Source organism: Notolepis coatsorum (assembly GCF_963971535.1).
Source record: "Notolepis coatsorum genome assembly, chromosome: 3".
Lineage (NCBI taxonomy): Eukaryota > Metazoa > Chordata > Actinopteri > Aulopiformes > Paralepididae > Notolepis > Notolepis coatsorum.
Genome location: NC_140167.1, coordinates 205,407,446 through 205,427,688, shown reverse-complemented (window position 1 = coordinate 205,427,688; position 20,243 = coordinate 205,407,446). Strand labels below are relative to the sequence as shown.

General features: G+C 48.3%; 1 protein-coding gene across 3 annotated transcripts in view; it reads right to left on the bottom strand.

Annotated features, from left to right (window-relative positions):
• nrd1b (nardilysin b (N-arginine dibasic convertase)) overlaps positions 1 to 20,243 on the bottom strand; it is a 76,366-nt gene that overhangs the window by 19,703 nt on the left and 36,420 nt on the right. For all 3 annotated transcript variants that reach the window (XM_084311619.1, XM_084311617.1, XM_084311618.1), the window contains exons 18-23: positions 19,492 to 19,578; positions 19,242 to 19,361; positions 4,212 to 4,263; positions 3,502 to 3,652; positions 598 to 725; positions 174 to 336 (exon numbers count right to left, since the gene is read on the bottom strand). In XM_084311619.1, the coding sequence (XP_084167745.1) occupies positions 174 to 336; positions 598 to 725; positions 3,502 to 3,652; positions 4,212 to 4,263; positions 19,242 to 19,361; positions 19,492 to 19,578 (701 nt within the window). The remainder of the gene's footprint in view (positions 1 to 173; positions 337 to 597; positions 726 to 3,501; positions 3,653 to 4,211; positions 4,264 to 19,241; positions 19,362 to 19,491; positions 19,579 to 20,243) is intronic.

Below are 20,243 nucleotides of genomic sequence, written 5' to 3'. Positions count from 1 at the left end.
CCATTTATATATATAAAACATTTATAATAAATTTTTTTCTTCCTCCTATAATAGTGGGGGTCGCGGCTCTCTGACACCGTTATTTCAGGGGTCGCGGCCTGAAAACTTTGGGAACCCCTGACTTCAGAGATCAATAAAAGGAGGTGGGAGTGAGTGTGCACCAAGCCGCTCACCGTGCTGGTGAAGTTGCCCTGCACCAAGCCCTCCACGTACAGCTCGGACTTCAGGCCACCGACAAAGGTCATGAGGTCATCTACAGTGAGACCCTTCATGATAGCCTGGTACTTCTGGATGCCTGACCAGCGACAGTGCTCCAGTATCAACAGACGGACATCCCTGAGAGAAAGAGAGAGAGAGAGACAGAAAGACAAGAGAGCAGAGAGAGGGGGGGGGGGGGGGTAAGGGTAAGAATAAATGGTGAGGAGGGAAAGAGGTTGGTAGTTGCTGGGTGAAGAATTGCAAGGAATGATGTGAATAAACAACTCAACGATCTTCATCAGATTATAAAAAGGACAACAAAAGAAAGACCCGGGGATAAGGTGCACACACACACACACACACACACACACACACACACAGAGAGTGGGAGGGACCTACTTCCCAAGTCTCTCAGGCTTGATGAGGATGTTGAAGTACGTCTTCTTCAGCTGTTCAGCGAACATCGAGAAGACCCGGGGTTCTGCAGTGAAGTCGGCCAGATGGTCCACGATCAGGTTCAACAGCAACTGGACCGGAGCAGAGGAGAGGAGGAGGAGGAGGAGGAGGAGGAGCATCAGAGGAGAGGAGAGGGGCAGAGGAGAGGAGAGGGGCAGAGGAGAGGGGCAGAGAAGAGGAGAGGAGGAGAGGAGAGGAGAGGAGAGGAGGGGAGAAGAGAGAAGAGGAGAGGAGGAGAGAGGAGAAGAGGAGGAGCAGAGGAGGGGAGGAGAGGAGAGGAGAGGAGAGGAGGAGCAGATGAGAGGAAAGAAGGAGGGGAGGAGAGGAGAGGAGAGGAGAGGAGAGCAGAGGAGAGGAGAGGAGAGGAGAGGAGAGGAGAGGAGAGGAGAGGAGAGGAGAGGAGAGGAGAGGAGAGGAGAGGAGAGGAGAGGAGGGGAGAGGAGAAGAGGAGCAGAGGAGAGAAGAGGGGCAGAGGAGAGGAGAGGAGAGGAGAGGAGAGGAGAGGAGAGGAGAGGAGAAGAGGAGCAGAGGAGAGAAGAGGGGCAGAGGAGAGGAGAGGAGGAGAGGAGAGAAGAGGAGGGGAGAGGAGAAGAGGAGGATCAGAGGAGAGGAGAGAAGAGGAGGGGAGGAGAGAAGAGGAGGAGAGGAGAGAAGAGGAGGAGAGAGGAGAAAGAGGAACAGAGGAGAGGAGGAGAGGAGAGAAGAGGAGGAGGAGCGGAGAAGATCAGAGGAGAGAAGAGGAGGAGAAGAGGAGAGAGGAGAGGAGAGGAGAGAAGAGGAGGAGCAGAGGAGAGGAGAGGAGAAGAGGAGAGAAGAGGAGAGGAGAGGAGAGAAGAAGAGGAGAGAAGAGGAGGAGCAGAGGAGAGGAGAGGAGAGGAGGGGAGAGAAGAGGAGCGGAGGAGCGAAGAGGAGGAGCAGGAGAAGAGGAAAGAAGAGAAGAGGAAGAGGAGAGAAGAGGAGCAGAGAGGAGGAGGAGCAGAGGAGAGGAGAGGAGAAGAGGAGAGAAGAGGAGCGGAGGAGCGAAGAGGAGGAGCAGGAGAAGAGGAAAGAAGAGAAGAGGAAGAGGAGAGAAGAGGAGCAGAGAGGAGGAGCAGGAGGAGAGGAGAGGAGGAGCAGGAGAGGAGGAGGAGAGGAGGAGAGGAGCAGAGGAGAGGAGGGTTTGATGTGAGATTGGCAGGGCTGTCTAATGTTGATGCTGATCAAGCGGGTGGAGTGGCATTAGTGTGAGTGTTCTATACACCTTTGTGAGATTGGAGATATGGATGGGTGTGTGTATGTGTGTGTGTGTGTGTGTGTGTGTCCGTGCACCAGCACCTACATACTAGGGGTGTAACGGTACGTGTATTCGTCCCGCGAATTTACGGTACGGCCGTCACGGTGCGGTACATGCAGCCTACGACGAATACGCCTCAGCACCAACACACACACGCCGCGCGTCGCCAACACACATGCCCGAACACAGAATGACACCAGTATCACCGACTACCACGGCAAGCCTATAGAAAATTATTCTATTTAATAATAATAATTATAATGATCATAAATATAATATATAAAAAAAATTAAACATTTAAATAATAAATTTTTAAAAATAATTATATTAATAATAATAAATATTTGTTTTCTGTTGTACCGAACTCGTACCGAACCGTGACCACAATACCGAGGTACGTACCGAACCGTAGCTTCTGTGTACCCAGGGAACAAAATAAGTACCCGCCAACCGCCAATGGCGGGCAGATTTAAGGTTTGGCGAGTAACAATGAGAGGTCTGCCCGCCACCTGGCGTGTAACAAAATAGTTCATATCGATACTCTTATTTTGAAAATCCTGTGCCGGGTCTCATTTGCGCCCCAAGCGCAGCTCCAGTCATAATATCTATGGCTATAATATCTACAGCTAGCAACGGTCGGTTCATATCGATACTCTTATTTTGAAAAACCCTGTGGCAACTCGACGAGTCATATCCGCCCAGTCCGTGCTAATGTCTGTGTGGCGCAGGGCGGTCAAGCAGAGGAGCAGGGCTACACAGCAGCGCGCCTATTTTGCGACCCGAAATAAGTCTGTGGTGTTTTTTTTCTCTCACAACGGGTCAAATGCATCTAACATGCTTTGCATCGTCGCCATTCCTTTATGCCCACATCGCCCCCGAAATTAACGTTACGTTAGCTAATCCTGATCAGCGGCAGAGCCATAGAGAACAGCAGACAGTGTGGACTGGGGAAAGGGAAATGGGGGGGGGGGGGGGCACTCTCCTTTTTTCTGTGTGTGTGTGTGCGTGCGTTTGGAAAGACGATGAAGTCACTAGTCAGGACTCAGGACAGGAGTATATTGTAGTAAACTGAGGATTACCGAGGATGGACAGATAATGTTGATATTCAAATATAAAAAAGTTTCGAGAGGAGTGGAAGTTTGAAGACAGACTAGACTACAATATGATGCGGGGGTGGTGAGTTGAAACAGTGTGTGTGTGTGTCCCGACCCCACTTCTATGTTTCAATCAATTATTTGCATTTTAAACTATTAACGCCGACTCATTCCTTCAGTCCACTAAAAATTATGCTAATATTCCTTATGTTGTTTATGATATTAATTGAAAATAGCATATGAGAGTATTATATAGTAATAATAACACATGGCGATATACTAAAAAGCTATTTATAATTTTTGGCTGGTAAAAAATCTGCCTGGCAGGTAGTTTTTTTTTTTTTCTTTTTTTTTTTTTTTAAATCTACCAGCCAAATGGCTGGTAAGTCAAAAAGTTAATTCTGTTCCCTGTGTGTACCGTTACACCCCTACTACACACTGTATATGTGTGTTAAAATGCACAGCGGCCAAGTCCCTCACCGGTAGTTTGTGGTTGAACCCCTTGACCCTGATGACCATGCCGTGCTCCCCAGCCACCAGCCGGTACTCCAGCTGGGCCACGTCGGCCTCGTACGCCGGCTCTGCCAGGTTGTGGGCCAGGATGTTGATGAAGACGTCAAACAGCACCAGGCTGCAGGGCACACGGAGACGGCAGGCGTTAGAGCAGACATGCAGATCCCCCCCCCCCCCTATATCATTTGAGGTAGAATTAGCCTGGATCCAGGTGTGTTGGAAGGACATAGTGGTATACTTGAAGAAAGTGCACACTACTTGGTGTTGTGCAAAAGCAGTATGTGGGATCTCTCCCCTATTCTCATAGTCGTCCATTCGGATGAGACGTTAAAAACGTTGTTAAAGAACCCAGGGCGTCTATCGCAAGGACAAGGGGGTTCCCCGACGTTCCTAGCCACCTAACCTAATCACCCCACTCCCTTAATTAACTGATATCAATCCCTGTCTCCTGAGCCTTTCAGCCATTGTGTAGTCGTGTGATGTGTGCCTGTTGCCAGTGTACACCAGCTTGATCTTTAGTTCTACAGTACCAGTGGTCCATCCCTATAAAATGTCACGTCTATGTTGATGCTAACCACCTCCTCGTTCTGCATGAGCGCAGTAAGCGGCAGATAAAAGGAGATAGTGAAACAAAGGAGTCTGCGGTGGAGAAGGCAGGTGTGTTGCAGACGTCTTACTTCTTAGGACTCTTCTGGATCATCGGGGAGACGAGGTTGAAGCGAACATAGGCTGAAAGACAAATTAGATTAGATTAGATTCAAATGTATTGTCGTTATACATCACCAGGACAGTACAATAAAGAAAATTATAAAAGTAAATTAAGATTAAAAACTCTTGAAGAAGTCTTTATTCGTAGCACCCATCGCAACGTAGTCATGCAGCGAACACACATGTGGGATGGGCGACGCGTAGGAACACGCATGAATGAATTAATGAATGCTGATCACAAATATAAACAAATACATACATACGTGGGTAGGCTTACACACCTAGCTACTAACATACATACAACATAGATACAGACAATTAATGTTCCTAAGTATGGATTCTATTTAGATATGATTTGAGCAATTCCTCTTTCAGTGATTTTGTGAAGGTGGAGATGGATTTTGACAGTTTCAGACTCTCGTCGAGCTCGTTCTAAGAGGTGCGGGCCCCTGCACGCTATGCTTAGGCACATTTGAGTTTTCTCCTCTTGCCAAAGATAAGATGCCTATTTCTTGTGTTATGATGTGCAGTGGACGGCAGACTGGGACAAGCTGAGACAGTCTGATGTCATGCGGGATGGGCGACAGATTTTCTTTGGGTCGAAGATGAAATTTCTTCTCCAATAGACCCACCCCGTCGTCCATTTCATTATTCTAGTCCAGGGGTCGGCAATAGGCGGCCCGCGGGCCGAAATTGGCCCGCCAGCAATCATTTCTGGCCCGTCAGTTTATTTTGAGAATATGATATTTATTTTATTTTCATCACATTATTTTTATTATATGCATACTTTATGTTTTATCCATGTTGAGAGTGAACAACAGGTATAGGCAGTGAGGTGCAATGTACCGTGTATATAGGCTTGCTCAAAGTGAGGTGGACAGCGCGTGGTGCTGAAATGGGAAACACCAGTTCAGTAAATCAATGTCTATCTATGTCTGTCACTATAGCCAATTGAAATATTAGAAATGCTCACGTGGACTCGGAGAACCAATGGAAATTGCGCGCGCTGGTTTCACTTTCTGTTTTGCGCCAGCTGCTGTCATCAGAGCTCAGAGAGTCAGAGCCTCATGTCTCTGAGTCGCGATGGATAAGTTAACCAACGGAAACCAAAGGGGAAATACCAACTGAGGAGCCAGAAGAGGAAGATACGACCTCCAAGACACAAACAAAACCAGGAGTCATACTTAAAATACGGGTTTATCGCAACAGGTGACTCTCACGTGTTGACGTTCCTCTCTGCATAACATGTGGCGACACGCTAGCAAACGAGGCAATGAAGCAACTGTGTTCAAGTTGACAGAAGATAAAGTAGCTGCATTCAACGCGAGTGGACATTTGACATGTTTCAAACATTAGCAGGGATTTTGGAGGAAACGGAAACAATAAGCCCAGGGCAGGGCTGCATTATAGTGAGGTGTGTTTTTCATGCACTCTATTCTGTTCATGTGTTATAATAATAATAATAATAATACATTAGATTTATAATGCACTAGCATACCATTCTGCAATCTGTTAAATAAAGTTTTTCATTCAGCACCCGCCACGGTGCTGCATGAAAATCAAATGCCCACCCTACTGATCTGTTCATGTGTTCTGCACCCGAGAGGCACTTTATAATAGAACAAAGACAAATGCCACCTATGCAGCTCGTTTATTTTGACAGAGTTAACATTTTTTCACTATCATATTAAATTAGCCGTTTGTTTTTGGTCCTGGCCCGCCATACAATGGCTTGGGGGAAAATTGGCCCGCGGCCAAACCTAATTGCCGACCCCTGTTCTAGTCTATTCTATTGTACTTCTTATTTTAAATTTAGTTTATATATTCCATTTTATTTTATTCTACCTTAATTGTCTGCCTTTCTGATTCTGACATAGCATTAACTCATTCAGTGCCAATCACGAGTATAGTCGGGTTAACTCACCATCGCTTGCGTGCCAATCACGAGTATAGTCGGGTTTTGGTCGTTATTTCTTTTATTAGCGATATCCATTCATTTTCATCCATCCAGCCTGATGTTATCGTTGGGAATGGGTCTGAGCTCGCAAAAGGGCAAATACCGCCCCCTACGCCTTCCGGCTGGTATTGCACTCCACTGGGAACGGTATATATTTTTTTCTGGGACGATCCAAGCCGTGGGGGCGTGGTTTAAATAATCAGGCGAGCAGTGTTAATTTTGGCAGCTATTTTCATTTTAGTTTTAGTCTTAGTCATGTGTCAAGTGCTCCTTTTTCGTTTATCATATTTAGTCATCTTCATTTATTTTAGTCAGTCATTCGTTTAGTCAGTTTTAGTCAACTAAATGTCTGAGCATTTTAGTCTTTTGTCCCTTTTGTTTTAGTCTAGATTTTGTCGACGAAAACGGATGACATGTCTATTTTTTGTTAACACTTTGAGTGCCAGCGACGTGTTATGTCGTCATTTCATGCCCCCCGTTGAGTGCAGACGACGCAAATTGGAGTTTGATTTTTTTTATTAGCGATCTGAATTCATATTTCATCAACAGTCTCCCGTTGGTACAGCAGCCCCTCTAGGAGCTCCGATGGGAAAATACCGCCCCCTATCGTCTATCCCTGTGTAACTGCAGGCCATTCGATTAGACTGGTGGATATGTGGGGGGGGAGCCTACTGGCTCCACTATGCTGGCGAGGGATCTGATGACGAGGGAAGTGATCGCGAGATGGAAAGCAGCCTGGAATATATATTTACAGCAGCCAATAATCAATCAATAAACGCGATCGATATTTGGAATGGCGATCAGGAATTGGAATAATCTTTTTGGAGAACATCTGATCTAAGGTAAGGAGTCTATGTTACCAGTTTTAGGATAATCAGCTGTCTTCACTGAGATAACAGCGTGTCCCGTATGTGTATATGTGTGTGTGTGCTGTTGAGGAAATAAGAGAATCGATTTCTCAGCTCGCTTCTATAGCGTGCATAAGTACACATATACTATCGATAATCTAGCGTTTTTGAAAACGATTCATAAATAGGCCGACAAATGACAACGTGTCTAGTGTATTCGAGAATATTCCAATAAATGCCGTTTATGACGGAATCCATCTATTTTCCGGAAATTCTCGAGAAAATGATAGCTTTTCGAAATGCTATAAAAAAAGATATGAACCGATTAAAAAACAATCCGTTTCGACAATGTTGACTGCAAACAAGTCATTGATAAGCAACGGGCAGATTAGACACATAGCCATAATTTAAAACATAGATTATGCGTTTTTTCCCCCATCATTGAAGTGGATGATGGCACTCAAGGACATTAATCAACGGTAACACATTAACTGCCACGCTTATATCCATCAATGTTTGATCACTGCCACCAGTCTAAGTCTATGGAGATGTTTACCTTCTTTGCAGGGCTATAACTTTTTAAATTGTATTGCTAAATTGACATTACTATGGCCCATTCAACATCGATTATCCATCGTTCAGGATGTAGGAACGTTTTACAGTATAAATATGTTTTTATCGTTTTCTGCAGTAATTCCTAGAACGTGAGATATAGGCATAAATGCATATATTAGATTATCAAATGCCGTTTGATACCGATCTACGCTATATTAAAAATTTCAATTGTACATGATCCTAAACGTTATGACTGATCATGCGTGGGTGAACGGAGGGGGGGGGGGGGGGGTCGTTTATAATTCCGTGATCGTCGTTAAATGATTTATGTAGTATGGGTGATATAGATCAGAGCAGTTTGCATCGATAATAAACAAAAACGATGAAAGTCACGGTAGCCTCCTCTTACCGTCGAGGCGATCCATTTCCGGTTTGTATAATACCAATACACGCCCAAATCATGTCGATTATTGAGTTATGGCAGCGATCCATATCCACGGTGTGTGGCTAGAGTCCTGGGATGATATGCGAGTGGCCGGACGTAATTAGGAGACGCACCGAAATCCAACCGGCATGTCCGGTTTGGCAACTCGCCGATCATCCACCAGGTGGCAGTATTGAAGCGTTGCAGAGTTGTGCTGAGTCCCACAGCATCAGACAAGGCTCAGTGAGTGAAATATGAATACCATGGCGAAAATATGATCTCAATAACGTTGTACGCCGTGATCTGGCAGAATTCGCATGAACTTGAAACCCGTCGTACGACGTGAATGGCGCAGGATGTGTTAATGGCCGGCACCGAAAGTGTTAATGTACTGATTTTTTTGTATATTATATAAATTATAAAACGTTTATCTTTTTTTTTACAGCTACTGTTTTATATATACTGTTTTTTAGTAATAACTAGAAAGTAATGGTATTTATTCAACAACAGGTGATTGTATAGATTAGTATTAGTATCATTAAATGACAACTATGCTTCACCCACGGAAAGGGTGTTGGCACATTGGTTCCACACGGACATTATACACTTGCTTCCAGAAGGCTCTGTTTAGGTCAGCTAGTAGCAGAGGCTCTGTTGTGATTTTTAATGCACTATTAATTAATTATTATTATTATTATAAATTATATTATTATTATTAATGCTGGGATTATCTCTTTTGCATTACATCAGATACAAGGTAAGAACATTATATATATAAATTTGATCGTTGATCTGATATGTATTTCTACCCCGATCGACGCTGTATCTGTGTGTGTATGTGTGGCTGTTTTCCGTTGGGTACAGGAGGGGGGGGGGGGGGGGTGCCGCGCTACGAGGGCCATTTCATGTATGCACAAGGAAGGACAATAATGATGATCTAGCGTTGATTTCAGGAAGATTCGATAATCAGCAGAAAAAATTACAACGTGTTTTGTGTATTCCACTAAAGGGCTATTATCGCGTCTTTCTCTGGAATTACTAGAAATCACCAAAACTATACTCGTATTCAAAACGGTATAAGATGGAAATGTACAGATGAAAAAACAATCCGTTTTGTACATGTTGACTGCAAGCAACTCACTGATAATCAACAAGTGTATTAGACCCATAGCCATAATTTAAGATATATTTTAAGCACTCGCAAATCTCCCAGTTCTCCCATTGATTAAAGCGGTGGCGCTCTAGCGCCCTCTCGCGGACATAAGAATAGAATAGATCTTTATTGTCATTGTTACAGTTGTTACAACGAAATTTAAAAATGCAACCCTAGGTGCTAGTAAAAATATAAAAACATTCCTAAACACAGTATTAAATATAAAAACAGGGGTGGGGCATAAATAACAATATAAACAGGGGGGTGTAAAAGATAATTGCACTATCCCTAATGTTGCGTGTGTGTGTGCGTGGGGGGGTGCAAGGGAGACTGTTGTTTTAAAATTTTGCTGAGTTTAGTGCATAAGTGGGATAAAAACTAAACTTCAGTCTGTTAGTCCGGGTGGGCATGACGCTGAAATGCCTGCCCGAGCGCAGCCGCACGAGGTGCTTGTTGCCTGGGTGGTGTGGGTCCTTCAGTATTTTTACTGCTTTTTTGAAGCAGCAGGAGTTGTATAGTCCCTCCAGTGAGGGGAGGGGGCAGCCGATGATCTTCTGGGCCGAGTTGATGACCCTCTGGAGCGCCTTCCTCTCTGCGGCTGTGCAGCTGAGGAACCACACGTTGATGCAGTAGGTGAGGATGCTTTCCACGGAGCAGCGGTAGAAAGACACAAGCAGGTCTTGTCTGAGGTGGTAGTTTCTCAGTACTCTCAGGAAGTAGAGTCTCTGCTGTGCCTTTTTCACTATCGCCGTGGTGTTGGTTCTCCAGGTCAGGTCATCCTCCAGGTGGACACCCAGGAACTTGATGACCGAGACTCTCTCCACACATCCCCCGTTGATATACAGGGGCTGTATGTCGGGGCTGTATGTCTGTCTTCTTCCTGCTGTAGTCCACGATCATCTCCTGGGTCTTTAGCTTGTTCAGCTGTAGGTTGTTATCCTTGCACAGGGCTGACAGCTGCTCTACTTCATCGCGGTACGCGGTCTCGTCACCCTTTGTGATGCAGCCCACCACGGTGGTGTCGTCAGCGAACTTGATGATGGTGTTGCTGGGGTGGACTGCGGTGAAGTCGTGTGTATAAATAGAGTAAAAAAGGGGACTCAGCACGCAGCCCTGGGGGGATCCGGTGCCGAGGCTGATGGCTGTGGAGGTGTGGGGGCCTATTCTGACCCTCTGAGAGGAAGTCCTTAGACCACCGGCAGAGGGGATGGTTTAGTCCAAGGTCCATGAGTTTGGGCACTAGTCTGTCAGGCAGGATGGTGTTAAATGCAGAACTAAAGTCCACAAAGAGCAGCCGTGCGTAGCCCCCCGCTCTCTCCAGATGGGACAGGGTAGAGTAGAGAGTCGTAGCCCCCCGCTCTCTCCAGATGGGACAGGGTAGAGTGGAGAGTCGTGGCCCCCCCCCCCGCTCTCTCCAGATGGGACAGGGTAGAGTGGAGAGTCGTAGCCCCCCGCTCTCTCCAGATGGGACAGGGTAGAGTGGAGAGTCGTGGCCCCCCCGCTCTCTCCAGATGGGACAGGGTAGAGTGGAGAGTCGTGGCCCCCCCCTCTCTCTCTCCAGATGGGACAGGGTAGAGTGGAGAGTCGTGGCCCCCCGCTCTCTCCAGATGGGACAGGGTAGAGTGGAGAGTCGTGGCCCCCCGCTCTCTCCAGATGGGACAGGGTAGAGTGGAGAGTCGTGGCCCCCCGCTCTCTCTCTCCAGATGGGACAGGGTAGAGTGGAGAGTCGTGGCCCCCCCCTCTCTCTCTCCAGATGGGACAGGGTAGAGTGGAGAGTCGTGGCCCCCCCCTCTCTCTCTCCAGATGGGACAGGGTAGAGTGGAGAGTCGTGGCCCCCCTCTCTCTCTCTCCAGATGGGACAGGGTAGAGTGGAGAGTCGTGGCCCCCCGCTCTCTCCAGATGGGACAGGGTAGAGTGGAGAGTCGTGGCCCCCCCCTCTCTCTCTCCAGATGGGACAGGGTAGAGTGGAGAGTCGTGGCCCCCCCCCGCTCTCTCTCTCCAGATGGGACAGGGTAGAGTGGAGAGTCGTGGCCCCCCCCTCTCTCTCTCTCCAGATGGGACAGGGTAGAGTAGAGAGTCGTGGCCCCCCCGCTCTCTCCAGATGGGACAGGGTAGAGTGGAGAGTCGTGGCCCCCCCCTCTCTCTCTCCAGATGGGACAGGGTAGAGTAGAGAGTCGTGGCCCCCCGCTCTCTCCAGATGGGACAGGGTAGAGTGGAGAGTCGTGGCCCCCCCCTCTCTCTCTCCAGATGGGACAGGGTAGAGTGGAGAGTCGTGGCCCCCCCCTCTCTCTCTCCAGATGGGACAGGGTAGAGTGGAGAGTCGTGGCCCCCCGCTCTCTCTCTCCAGATGGGACAGGGTAGAGTGGAGAGTCGTGGCCCCCCCCTCTCTCTCTCCAGATGGGACAGGGTAGAGTAGAGAGTCGTGGCCCCCCCCTCTCTCTCTCCAGATGGGACAGGGTAGAGTGGAGAGTCGTGGCCCCCCTCTCTCTCCAGATGGGACAGGGTAGAGTGGAGAGTCGTGGCCCCCCACTCTCTCTCTCCAGATGGGACAGGGTAGAGTGGAGAGTCGTGGCCCCCCCCTCTCTCTCTCCAGATGGGACAGGGTAGAGTAGAGAGTCGTGGCCCCCCGCTCTCTCTCTCCAGATGGGACAGGGTAGAGTAGAGAGTCGTGGCCCCCCCCTCGCTCTCTCCAGATGGGACAGGGTAGAGTGGAGAGTCGTGGCCCCCCTCTCTCTCCAGATGGGACAGGGTAGAGTGGAGAGTCGTGGCCTCCCGCTCTCTCCAGATGGGACAGGGTAGAGTAGAGAGTCGTAGCCCCCCGCTCTCTCCAGATGGGACAGGGTAGAGTAGAGAGTCGTAGCCCCCCGCTCTCTCTCTCCAGATGGGACAGGGTAGAGTGGAGAGTCGTGGCCCCCCCCTCTCTCTCTCCAGATGGGACAGGGTAGAGTGGAGAGTCGTGGCCCCCCCCTCTCTCTCTCCAGATGGGACAGGGTAGAGTAGAGAGTCGTGGCCCCCCCCTCTCTCTCTCCAGATGGGACAGGGTAGAGTGGAGAGTCGTGGCCCCCCCCTCTCTCTCTCCAGATGGGACAGGGTAGAGTGGAGAGTCGTGGCCCCCCCCTCTCTCTCTCCAGATGGGACAGGGTAGAGTGGAGAGTCGTGGCCCCCCTCTCTCTCCAGATGGGACAGGGTAGAGTAGAGAGTCGTGGCCCCCCCCTCTCTCCAGATGGGACAGGGTAGAGTAGAGAGTCGTGGCCCCCCCCTCTCTCTCTCTCCAGATGGGACAGGGTAGAGTGGAGAGTCGTGGCCCCCCCCTCTCTCCAGATGGGACAGGGTAGAGTGGAGAGTCGTGGCCCCCCCCTCTCTCTCTCCAGATGGGACAGGGTAGAGTGGAGAGTCGTGGCCCCCCCCTCTCTCTCTCCAGATGGGACAGGGTAGAGTGGAGAGTCGTGGCCCCCCCCTCTCTCCAGATGGGACAGGGTAGAGTGGAGAGTCGTGGCCCCCCTCTCTCTCCAGATGGGACAGGGTAGAGTGGAGAGTCGTGGCCCCCCTCTCTCTCCAGATGGGACAGGGTAGAGTAGAGAGTCGTGGCCCCCCCCTCTCTCCAGATGGGACAGGGTAGAGTGGAGAGTCGTGGCCCCTCTCTCTCTCCAGATGGGACAGGGTAGAGTGGAGAGTCGTGGCCCCCCTCTCTCTCCAGATGGGACAGGGTAGAGTGGAGAGTCGTGGCCCCCCCCTCTCTCTCTCTCCAGATGGGACAGGGTAGAGTGGAGAGTCGTGGCCCCTCTCTCTCTCCAGATGGGACAGGGTAGAGTGGAGAGTCGTGGCCCCTCTCTCTCTCCAGATGGGACAGGGTAGAGTGGAGAGTCGTGGCCCCCCCCTCTCTCCAGATGGGACAGGGTAGAGTGGAGAGTCGTGGCCCCCCTCTCTCTCCAGATGGGACAGGGTAGAGTGGAGAGTCGTGGCCCCCCCCTCTCTCCAGATGGGACAGGGTAGAGTGGAGAGTCGTGGCCCCCCCCTCTCTCCAGATGGGACAGGGTAGAGTGGAGAGTCGTGGCCCCCCCCTCTCTCTCTCCAGATGGGACAGGGTAGAGTGGAGAGTCGTGGCCCCCCCCTCTCTCCAGATGGGACAGGGTAGAGTGGAGAGTCGTGGCCGGGGGGCGAAATTTACTTTTTGACTCACCGGCCAGTGGTGGGTAGATGGGAAGAATCTACCCGCCAAGCATATTTCTTACCTGCCAACTTTTTTTTGATTAAAACATTTTTTTTTATTTTATATAATTTTTTTTAATAAAATATATATATTATATAATCATACTTGTAGTTGTATTATCTGCGAGACATCGCCACCTCGCTGTCTGCAAACAGCTCCACTGTCTGTGTGTATACTCGAGTGGCCTCCAGCTCCAGCAAGGATTCTCCGGCGCTGCAGCTGGCCCCTAAACTCTACATTCAGCATGAAAGGATTCTCCTGCGCTCCAGCTGGACCCTATTCAGCAGCCCTCATGCGATGTAAGCCAGGGGCTCGAATACGCATGTTGTAGGACATTGATGTCAGGAGCTATCTGTAGCTACTGCTGGATGGCGTTGGGACAACGCCTCTGAACTATTTAGTTTACTGGGACATTTCGTAGTGACTAGTGAGCTAACGTGGGCTAACATGAGCTACCTAGCCAACGGAGGTATTATGCACTGGACACTTGCTGGAGCAGTTGTTGATGTCGGGAGCTATCAGTAGCTAGCCGGCTGGATAACGTTACACAATGCCTCATGTATTAAACTAAAAATGAATAGTTGACTGGGTAATTTTGTAACAGTAGCTAACATTAGCTCACGGAGGTCCCTCTGACTAGACTAACGTCACGTGACTGTCCTCTGTTTACATGCAGCATACAGAAACAGGTGCGGGAGGGGTAGGAGCAGCAATGCGCTGCATGTCTGTGCTGAGACAGCAAGTGAGAACTCCGCTCAGAATTGGATCATGATTTTCGGTTTTCACATGACTATTTGATTGCCCGCCACACGGCGGGCAGACCTCTCAGTGGGAGGCGCCAAACGTAAAAACTGCTTTCATTTCGCCCCCTGGTCGTGGCGATGGCGTCCTCCGTGGACCCGTTGGCTCTGTAGGCGAACTGGTGGGGGTCTAGTCCGGGTGGGAGGCTAGAGATGATGTGGGGCTTGAGTGTCTTTTCAAAGACCTTCATGGGTAGGGAGGCGAGTGCGACTGGACGGTAGTCGTTCAGGCAACTGATTGAGTTCTTTTTTGGGACCGGGATAATTATGGAGGTTTTCAGGCAGGGTGGGACGATGGCCTGGGACAGGGACTGGTTGAAGATCTTAGTGAAGACCCCCGTCAGCTGGTCAGCGCAGTCTTTCAGCACCCGTCCCACGACACCGTCCGGCCCCGCCGCTTTCCTAGGGTTCACTCCCTTCAGTGTGCGTCTCACCTCGTGCTCCGTGAGGATGATGCTGCTGAGGGCTGGTGAGTGTGGCGAGGCTGCTTCTGTCGGCACCGCCTCGGGGGTGGCGTTGATGTGCAGTGTGGATGTTTTTTTCGGCCTCACCTCGAATTGTGCGAAGAAGGAGTTCAGCTCCTCTGCCAGCTCAGGGTCACCCTCGTTGGCTGAGGAGTGGCTGGGTTTGTAGTTGGTCATCCCATGGACCCCCTGCCATACCCGTCTGGTGTTGTTGCTCTGGAAGCAGTCCTCCATCTTCCCCTTGTAGTCGGTCTTGGACCTCTTGATACCTCGCTTCAGGTTGGCTCTGGCAGTGCTGTATAGCTCCTTATCACCAGACCTGAAGGCAGTGTCCCTCTCTCTGAGCAGATGCTGCACCTCTCCCGTCATCCACGGCTTCGTATTGGGATAGACCCGGATACGTTTGTCCACGGTGACAGAGTCTGTGCAGTGCTCGATATATCCCAGCACTGCTGAGGTGTACAGTTCCAGGTCGTCATGTTCAAAGACCTCCCAGATGGTGTTCTCAAAACAGTCCTGCAGCTGTGGGGTGGCGCTTACCGGCCAGGTTTGAACTGTCTTTGGTATGGCCGGGGCACTCTTTCTAATGGGGGTGTAGGATGGAATTAAAAGCAGGGATACGTGGTCTGACTGACCTAGATGGGCTAGTGCTTTGGCTCTGTAGCCCAGCTTAATATTAGAGTAGACTTTGTCTAGTGTGTTATCTCCTCTTGTGGCACATTTTACATGCCGATACAATTTGGGAAGTACTCTCTTTAGGTTAGCGTGATTAAAGTCCCCCGCAATGATGTGAAGCGGTGGCGTCCAATGAGTTAACACACATAGGGCATGCTGTCTATGCAAAACAGCTAGACTGTAGAGACTGGTAGCAGTGAAACAGCTAGACTGTAGAGACTGGTAGCAGTGAAACAGCTAGACTGTAGAGACTGGTAGCAGTGAAACAGCTAGACTGTAGAGACTGGTAGCAGTGAAACAGCTAGACTGTAGAGACTGGTAGCAGTGAAACAGCTAGACTGTAGAGACTGGTAGCAGTGAAACAGCTAGACTGTAGAGACTGGTAGCAGTGAAACAGCTAGACTGTAGAGACTGGTAGCAGTGAAACAGCTAGACTGTAGAGACTGGTAGCAGTGAAACAGCTAGACTGTAGAGACTGGTAGCAGTGAAACAGCTAGACTGTAGAGACTGGTAGCAGTGAAACAGCTACACTGTAGAGACTGGTAGCAGTAAAACAGCTAGACTGTAGAACACATAGTAGAATACTACAAAAACCTAGGGGTCCGCAAAGACGACTTCAAACTAGAAATGGTAACTACAGATGAGGTACTCAAAAAACTGAGCGCCCTCCAACCTAACAAGGCCACTGGCCATGACAACATCCCCTCCAAATTCCTCAGAGACGCAGCAGCCGCCATCACCCCAGTCATCACACACATAATAAACCTCTCCATAAAACAGGGACACGTCCCCAAGGACTGCAAAATTGCGAGAGTGACCCCTCTGCACAAAAAGGGCAGCAAATTAGACCCAGGCAACTACCGCCCTGTTTCTATTCTTACCTCCATCTCGAAAGTCATGGAGAAAATAGTCTACAAACAGGTCGAAAAAAAAATCTAATCTACGAATTCCAATCTGGCTTCAGAACATCCCACTCCACTGACACATGCCTTCTCTATTTGAATGACCACATCAAACAAGAGGTGGACGTGGGCAAATACTGCGGCATGGTCATGCTGGACCTACAAAAAGGCCTTTGACACTGTCAATCACTCCATTCTGATTGACAAGCTAAAACCAATTGCTTTTAGCTTGTCAATCAGTGAGCTGGATGCAATCCTACCTGGAGGGGAGAGAGCAGATGGAGGTAAACGGTACTCTACCCTAGGGGTGGACGGTATAAACGGTATACGGTATAAACGGTATGAATTTGCTCTACGGTATGGATTTTGACTATACCGTGTAACCGGTAGAGAAGCTCTAAAATAGCAATGACGTCGTCGTCATGTAACCACAGCGCGACTATTTCAATCGCATTTGCCCCTAAAAATAGATAGAATTAGTCATAGATAATAGATATGTGCAAACTGGAAAAAGTTATTTAGGAGGCTTCGCGCAGTGGGCGCAGTCAACACGCAATTGTCATTTCATAATAAACACATATCACCGCGGCGCACAGCAAGTTTCAATTTCAGTTCCTGGCATTTTTAACCAGTGGAGAAAGGTAAGAGATCTTACCTATCGTTTTTCTTATATGAATTATTCTACGTTAATAAAACATACCTGGTGATCAACTACAGTTTGCTGTAAACATTATGATATGTGTGTAGTGTTATGATAACGACGGCTGCAGCGGAGCCGGGAGGACGGCTAGAGCAGCAGTGGATTTGCGAAATAGCATGCAGCTGCAGAGCCGCAGAGCCAGGGGCTCTTTCAGGTCTGGTCACAGGCCGCTCAACAGCGCCCCCCCCCCCCCACCCAACGGCTGAATTGCCCTGAATTGACCTGAAAGAGCCCCTGGCTCTGCGGCTCTGCAGCTACATATGCTTCTAGCAAAATCCAGTATCCAGCCCCGCTGTTGCAATGGGAGCAGCACGGAGTCTCGACTCTGGACTTATTTTATTTGGAATATAATGACTTTATACGCAAAAGTAGCCTAGTTTTAAGTTAAAATATTATAAATCTACATGCCTTGAGGATGTCATTCTTTATATAGCCTGCCTATCAGGCAAAAAAAATTATTCTAACGGAAACACTGATACCGTGATATATACCGTTACCGTCTATGCTTCAAATTATACCGTGATATAAATTTTAGACCATACCGTCCACCCCTACTCTACCCCCCCCCCCCCCCCTCACAGTGAGCTGTGGTGTTCCACAAGGAAGCATACTAGGACCGCTACTGTTCCTAATTTATGCAAATGACATGTCGTCAGCTTGTGGCTGCAACTTGTTTCCGTTTGTGGACGACTCAGCCCTGCTGGTCTCTGACAAGAACAAGTTGCAGGTTGAAAAAACCCTCAGCTCGGAACTAGGCAAAATCTGCATATGGCTCGCTGATAACAAACTATCATTACACATGGACAAAACAGAGTCCATTCTCTTCGGTTCAAATAACAAACTCAGCAAGACCGACGGCTTCTCAGTTACAGTGGGTGACAATATTGTCACAAGGAAAGATGAAATTACCTACCTGGGTTCCATCCTAGAGGCAAATCTTTCCTGTGACAAAATGGCATCCAATGTAATAAAAAAAGTCAACCAACGAACTAGATTCTTGTACCGGATCTCCTCTCTGGTAAACAAGAATACCCTGAAGACTCTGGCAGGAGCACTCATTCAAGGGTACTACGACTATGCTTGCACCTCATGGTACCAAAGCACCTCAAAGGCGCTAAAAACAAGATTACAAACATCACAAAACAAACTAGTCAGACTACTACTTGACCTTACCCCTAGAACCCACCTCACCCCTGCACACTAGGATGGCTTAGAGTAGACAACAGAGTACAGCAACTTGCAATGGGCCTGGTCTACAAGATACACTATACAACTAAGGTACCCATGTACATGTCAAAATACTTCCCAAAGGTCAGTGACTACCACGACCACAACACCAGAGGAAGCTCAACAAATCATGTTAAACCCAGATTCGGCTCAAACAAGGGACTAAACACGTTTCGCAATTATGCCACATCAATGTGGAACGCCCTACCCAAAGCTGTAAAGGAATGTGAATCCCTACCCACATTCAAAACCGCTCTTAAAGAGCACCTACGGGAGGCTGCAATTCGAAACTGGCCACCATAAATGTCCAAACCCCCCACCCACACCCCCTCCTAATAGACAGTCTCCTCCGCACCGCATGTATATATTCTCCCCCTCCAAATGTACAGTCTCCTCACCACCGGATGTATATTTCTCTCCCACCCACCCACCCACCCCCTCCTAATGTACAGTCCCCTCCCCATCATATGTGTATATACTCTGTCAGGATCTATGAGTAACAGTACTGTATATTTGGATACCGCATACGTCACAAATTTATCAGTACTAAATACCTATATGTCCCTATGCCATAAATGTCATGTATGTTGAGTATGTCATAAATGTCAATATGAATTGAAAATGGGGGACACTGATGTAAACAAGACAAACGTCTTTCTCTGGTCTGCATCCCCTTAACAATTGTGTGTATTAACATTCATTCATTCATTCACTGGTAGCAGTGAAACAGCTAGACTGTAGAGACTGGTAGCAGTGAAACAGCTAGACTGTAGAGACTGGTAGCAGTGAAACAGCTAGACTGTAGAGACTGGTAGCAGTGAAACAGCTAGACTGTAGAGACTGGTAGCAGTGAAACAGCTAGACTGTAGAGACTGGTAGCAGTGAAACAGCTAGACTGTAGAGACTGGTAGCAGTGAAACAGCTAGACTGTAGAGACTGGTAGCAGTGAAACAGCTAGACTGTAGAGACTGGTAGCAGTGAAACAGCTAGACTGTAGAGACTGGTAGCAGTGAAACAGCTAGACTGTAGAGACTGGTAGCAGTAAAACAGCTAGACTGTAGAGACTGGTAGCAGTAATCTTTACCTTTAGGGATCTTGAACTTAGTGTCCTTCTTGTACCAGAGGCAGCCCCTCTCGTTGTTGACTATCCTGACCGGGAACTCTGTGTCTGGACATTCCGACGTCTTCAGGGTGAAATCCGTTGCTATAGTAACAGAAGGGGAAACCGGTTTAAATCAGTCGTGGGACTGTCGGGGGAAAAGAAGAAGTGTAGTCTATGAGGCCACAGATAAAAAAAATTAAATAAAAAAAACGTCGTCAGAACAAACACACACCGATGAATTTGTTCTCAGCAGGCAGGTGGAGGTCAGGGTGGAGGTCGAAGTCTCCGCTCCAGCGCAGGGTCCACTCGGCTGGGATATCTGACGCGGGGAGGAGAGGGAACCGTCACTCAAACACAAGTCAGCCGTCAACTGATGGGCGTCAATATTCTGCCACACAATACATTCAATCTTTATTTAATCTCACAAAGAGCATTGGTCCTCATTCACCAATACCATTATATCACTTCGTGAACGAGGCCCATTGAGAGCAGACTCGTTTTACAACGACGATACAAAAACAATTTTAAAACTGAAAAGTCAACCAATTAAACAATTAAAATAAATTAAAACAGTTAGACTGAGGTGAAATAAATGAATGAACCTCAGTAAATATGCAATTTAATCGATATACACATTTATTTATTTATAAAGGTAAACATTGCGCTATGACCAGTCCATCAGTGTACTGTATGCATGTAGGGGCAGGTACAATAAGAGTTTTCTTCTTCCTGTTCCTTTTGGCCGTGGAATTTAGTGGATCATATTAAGTGAACTATATGTACTGAAGACACTGTTGGACTGTAACAATTCCATGTGCCAATAAATAAAAATGAAATGAAATGGTTGGCCATTATAGATTTAAACTGATACTGGATACTAAAGTATTGAGTTTTACGGTGCTTTGCAAAACATTCCACGTGTCGTGGGCACAGAAGCTAAAAGGAGATTTTCCTAATTCAGTGCAAACTCTAGGGACCTCAGGT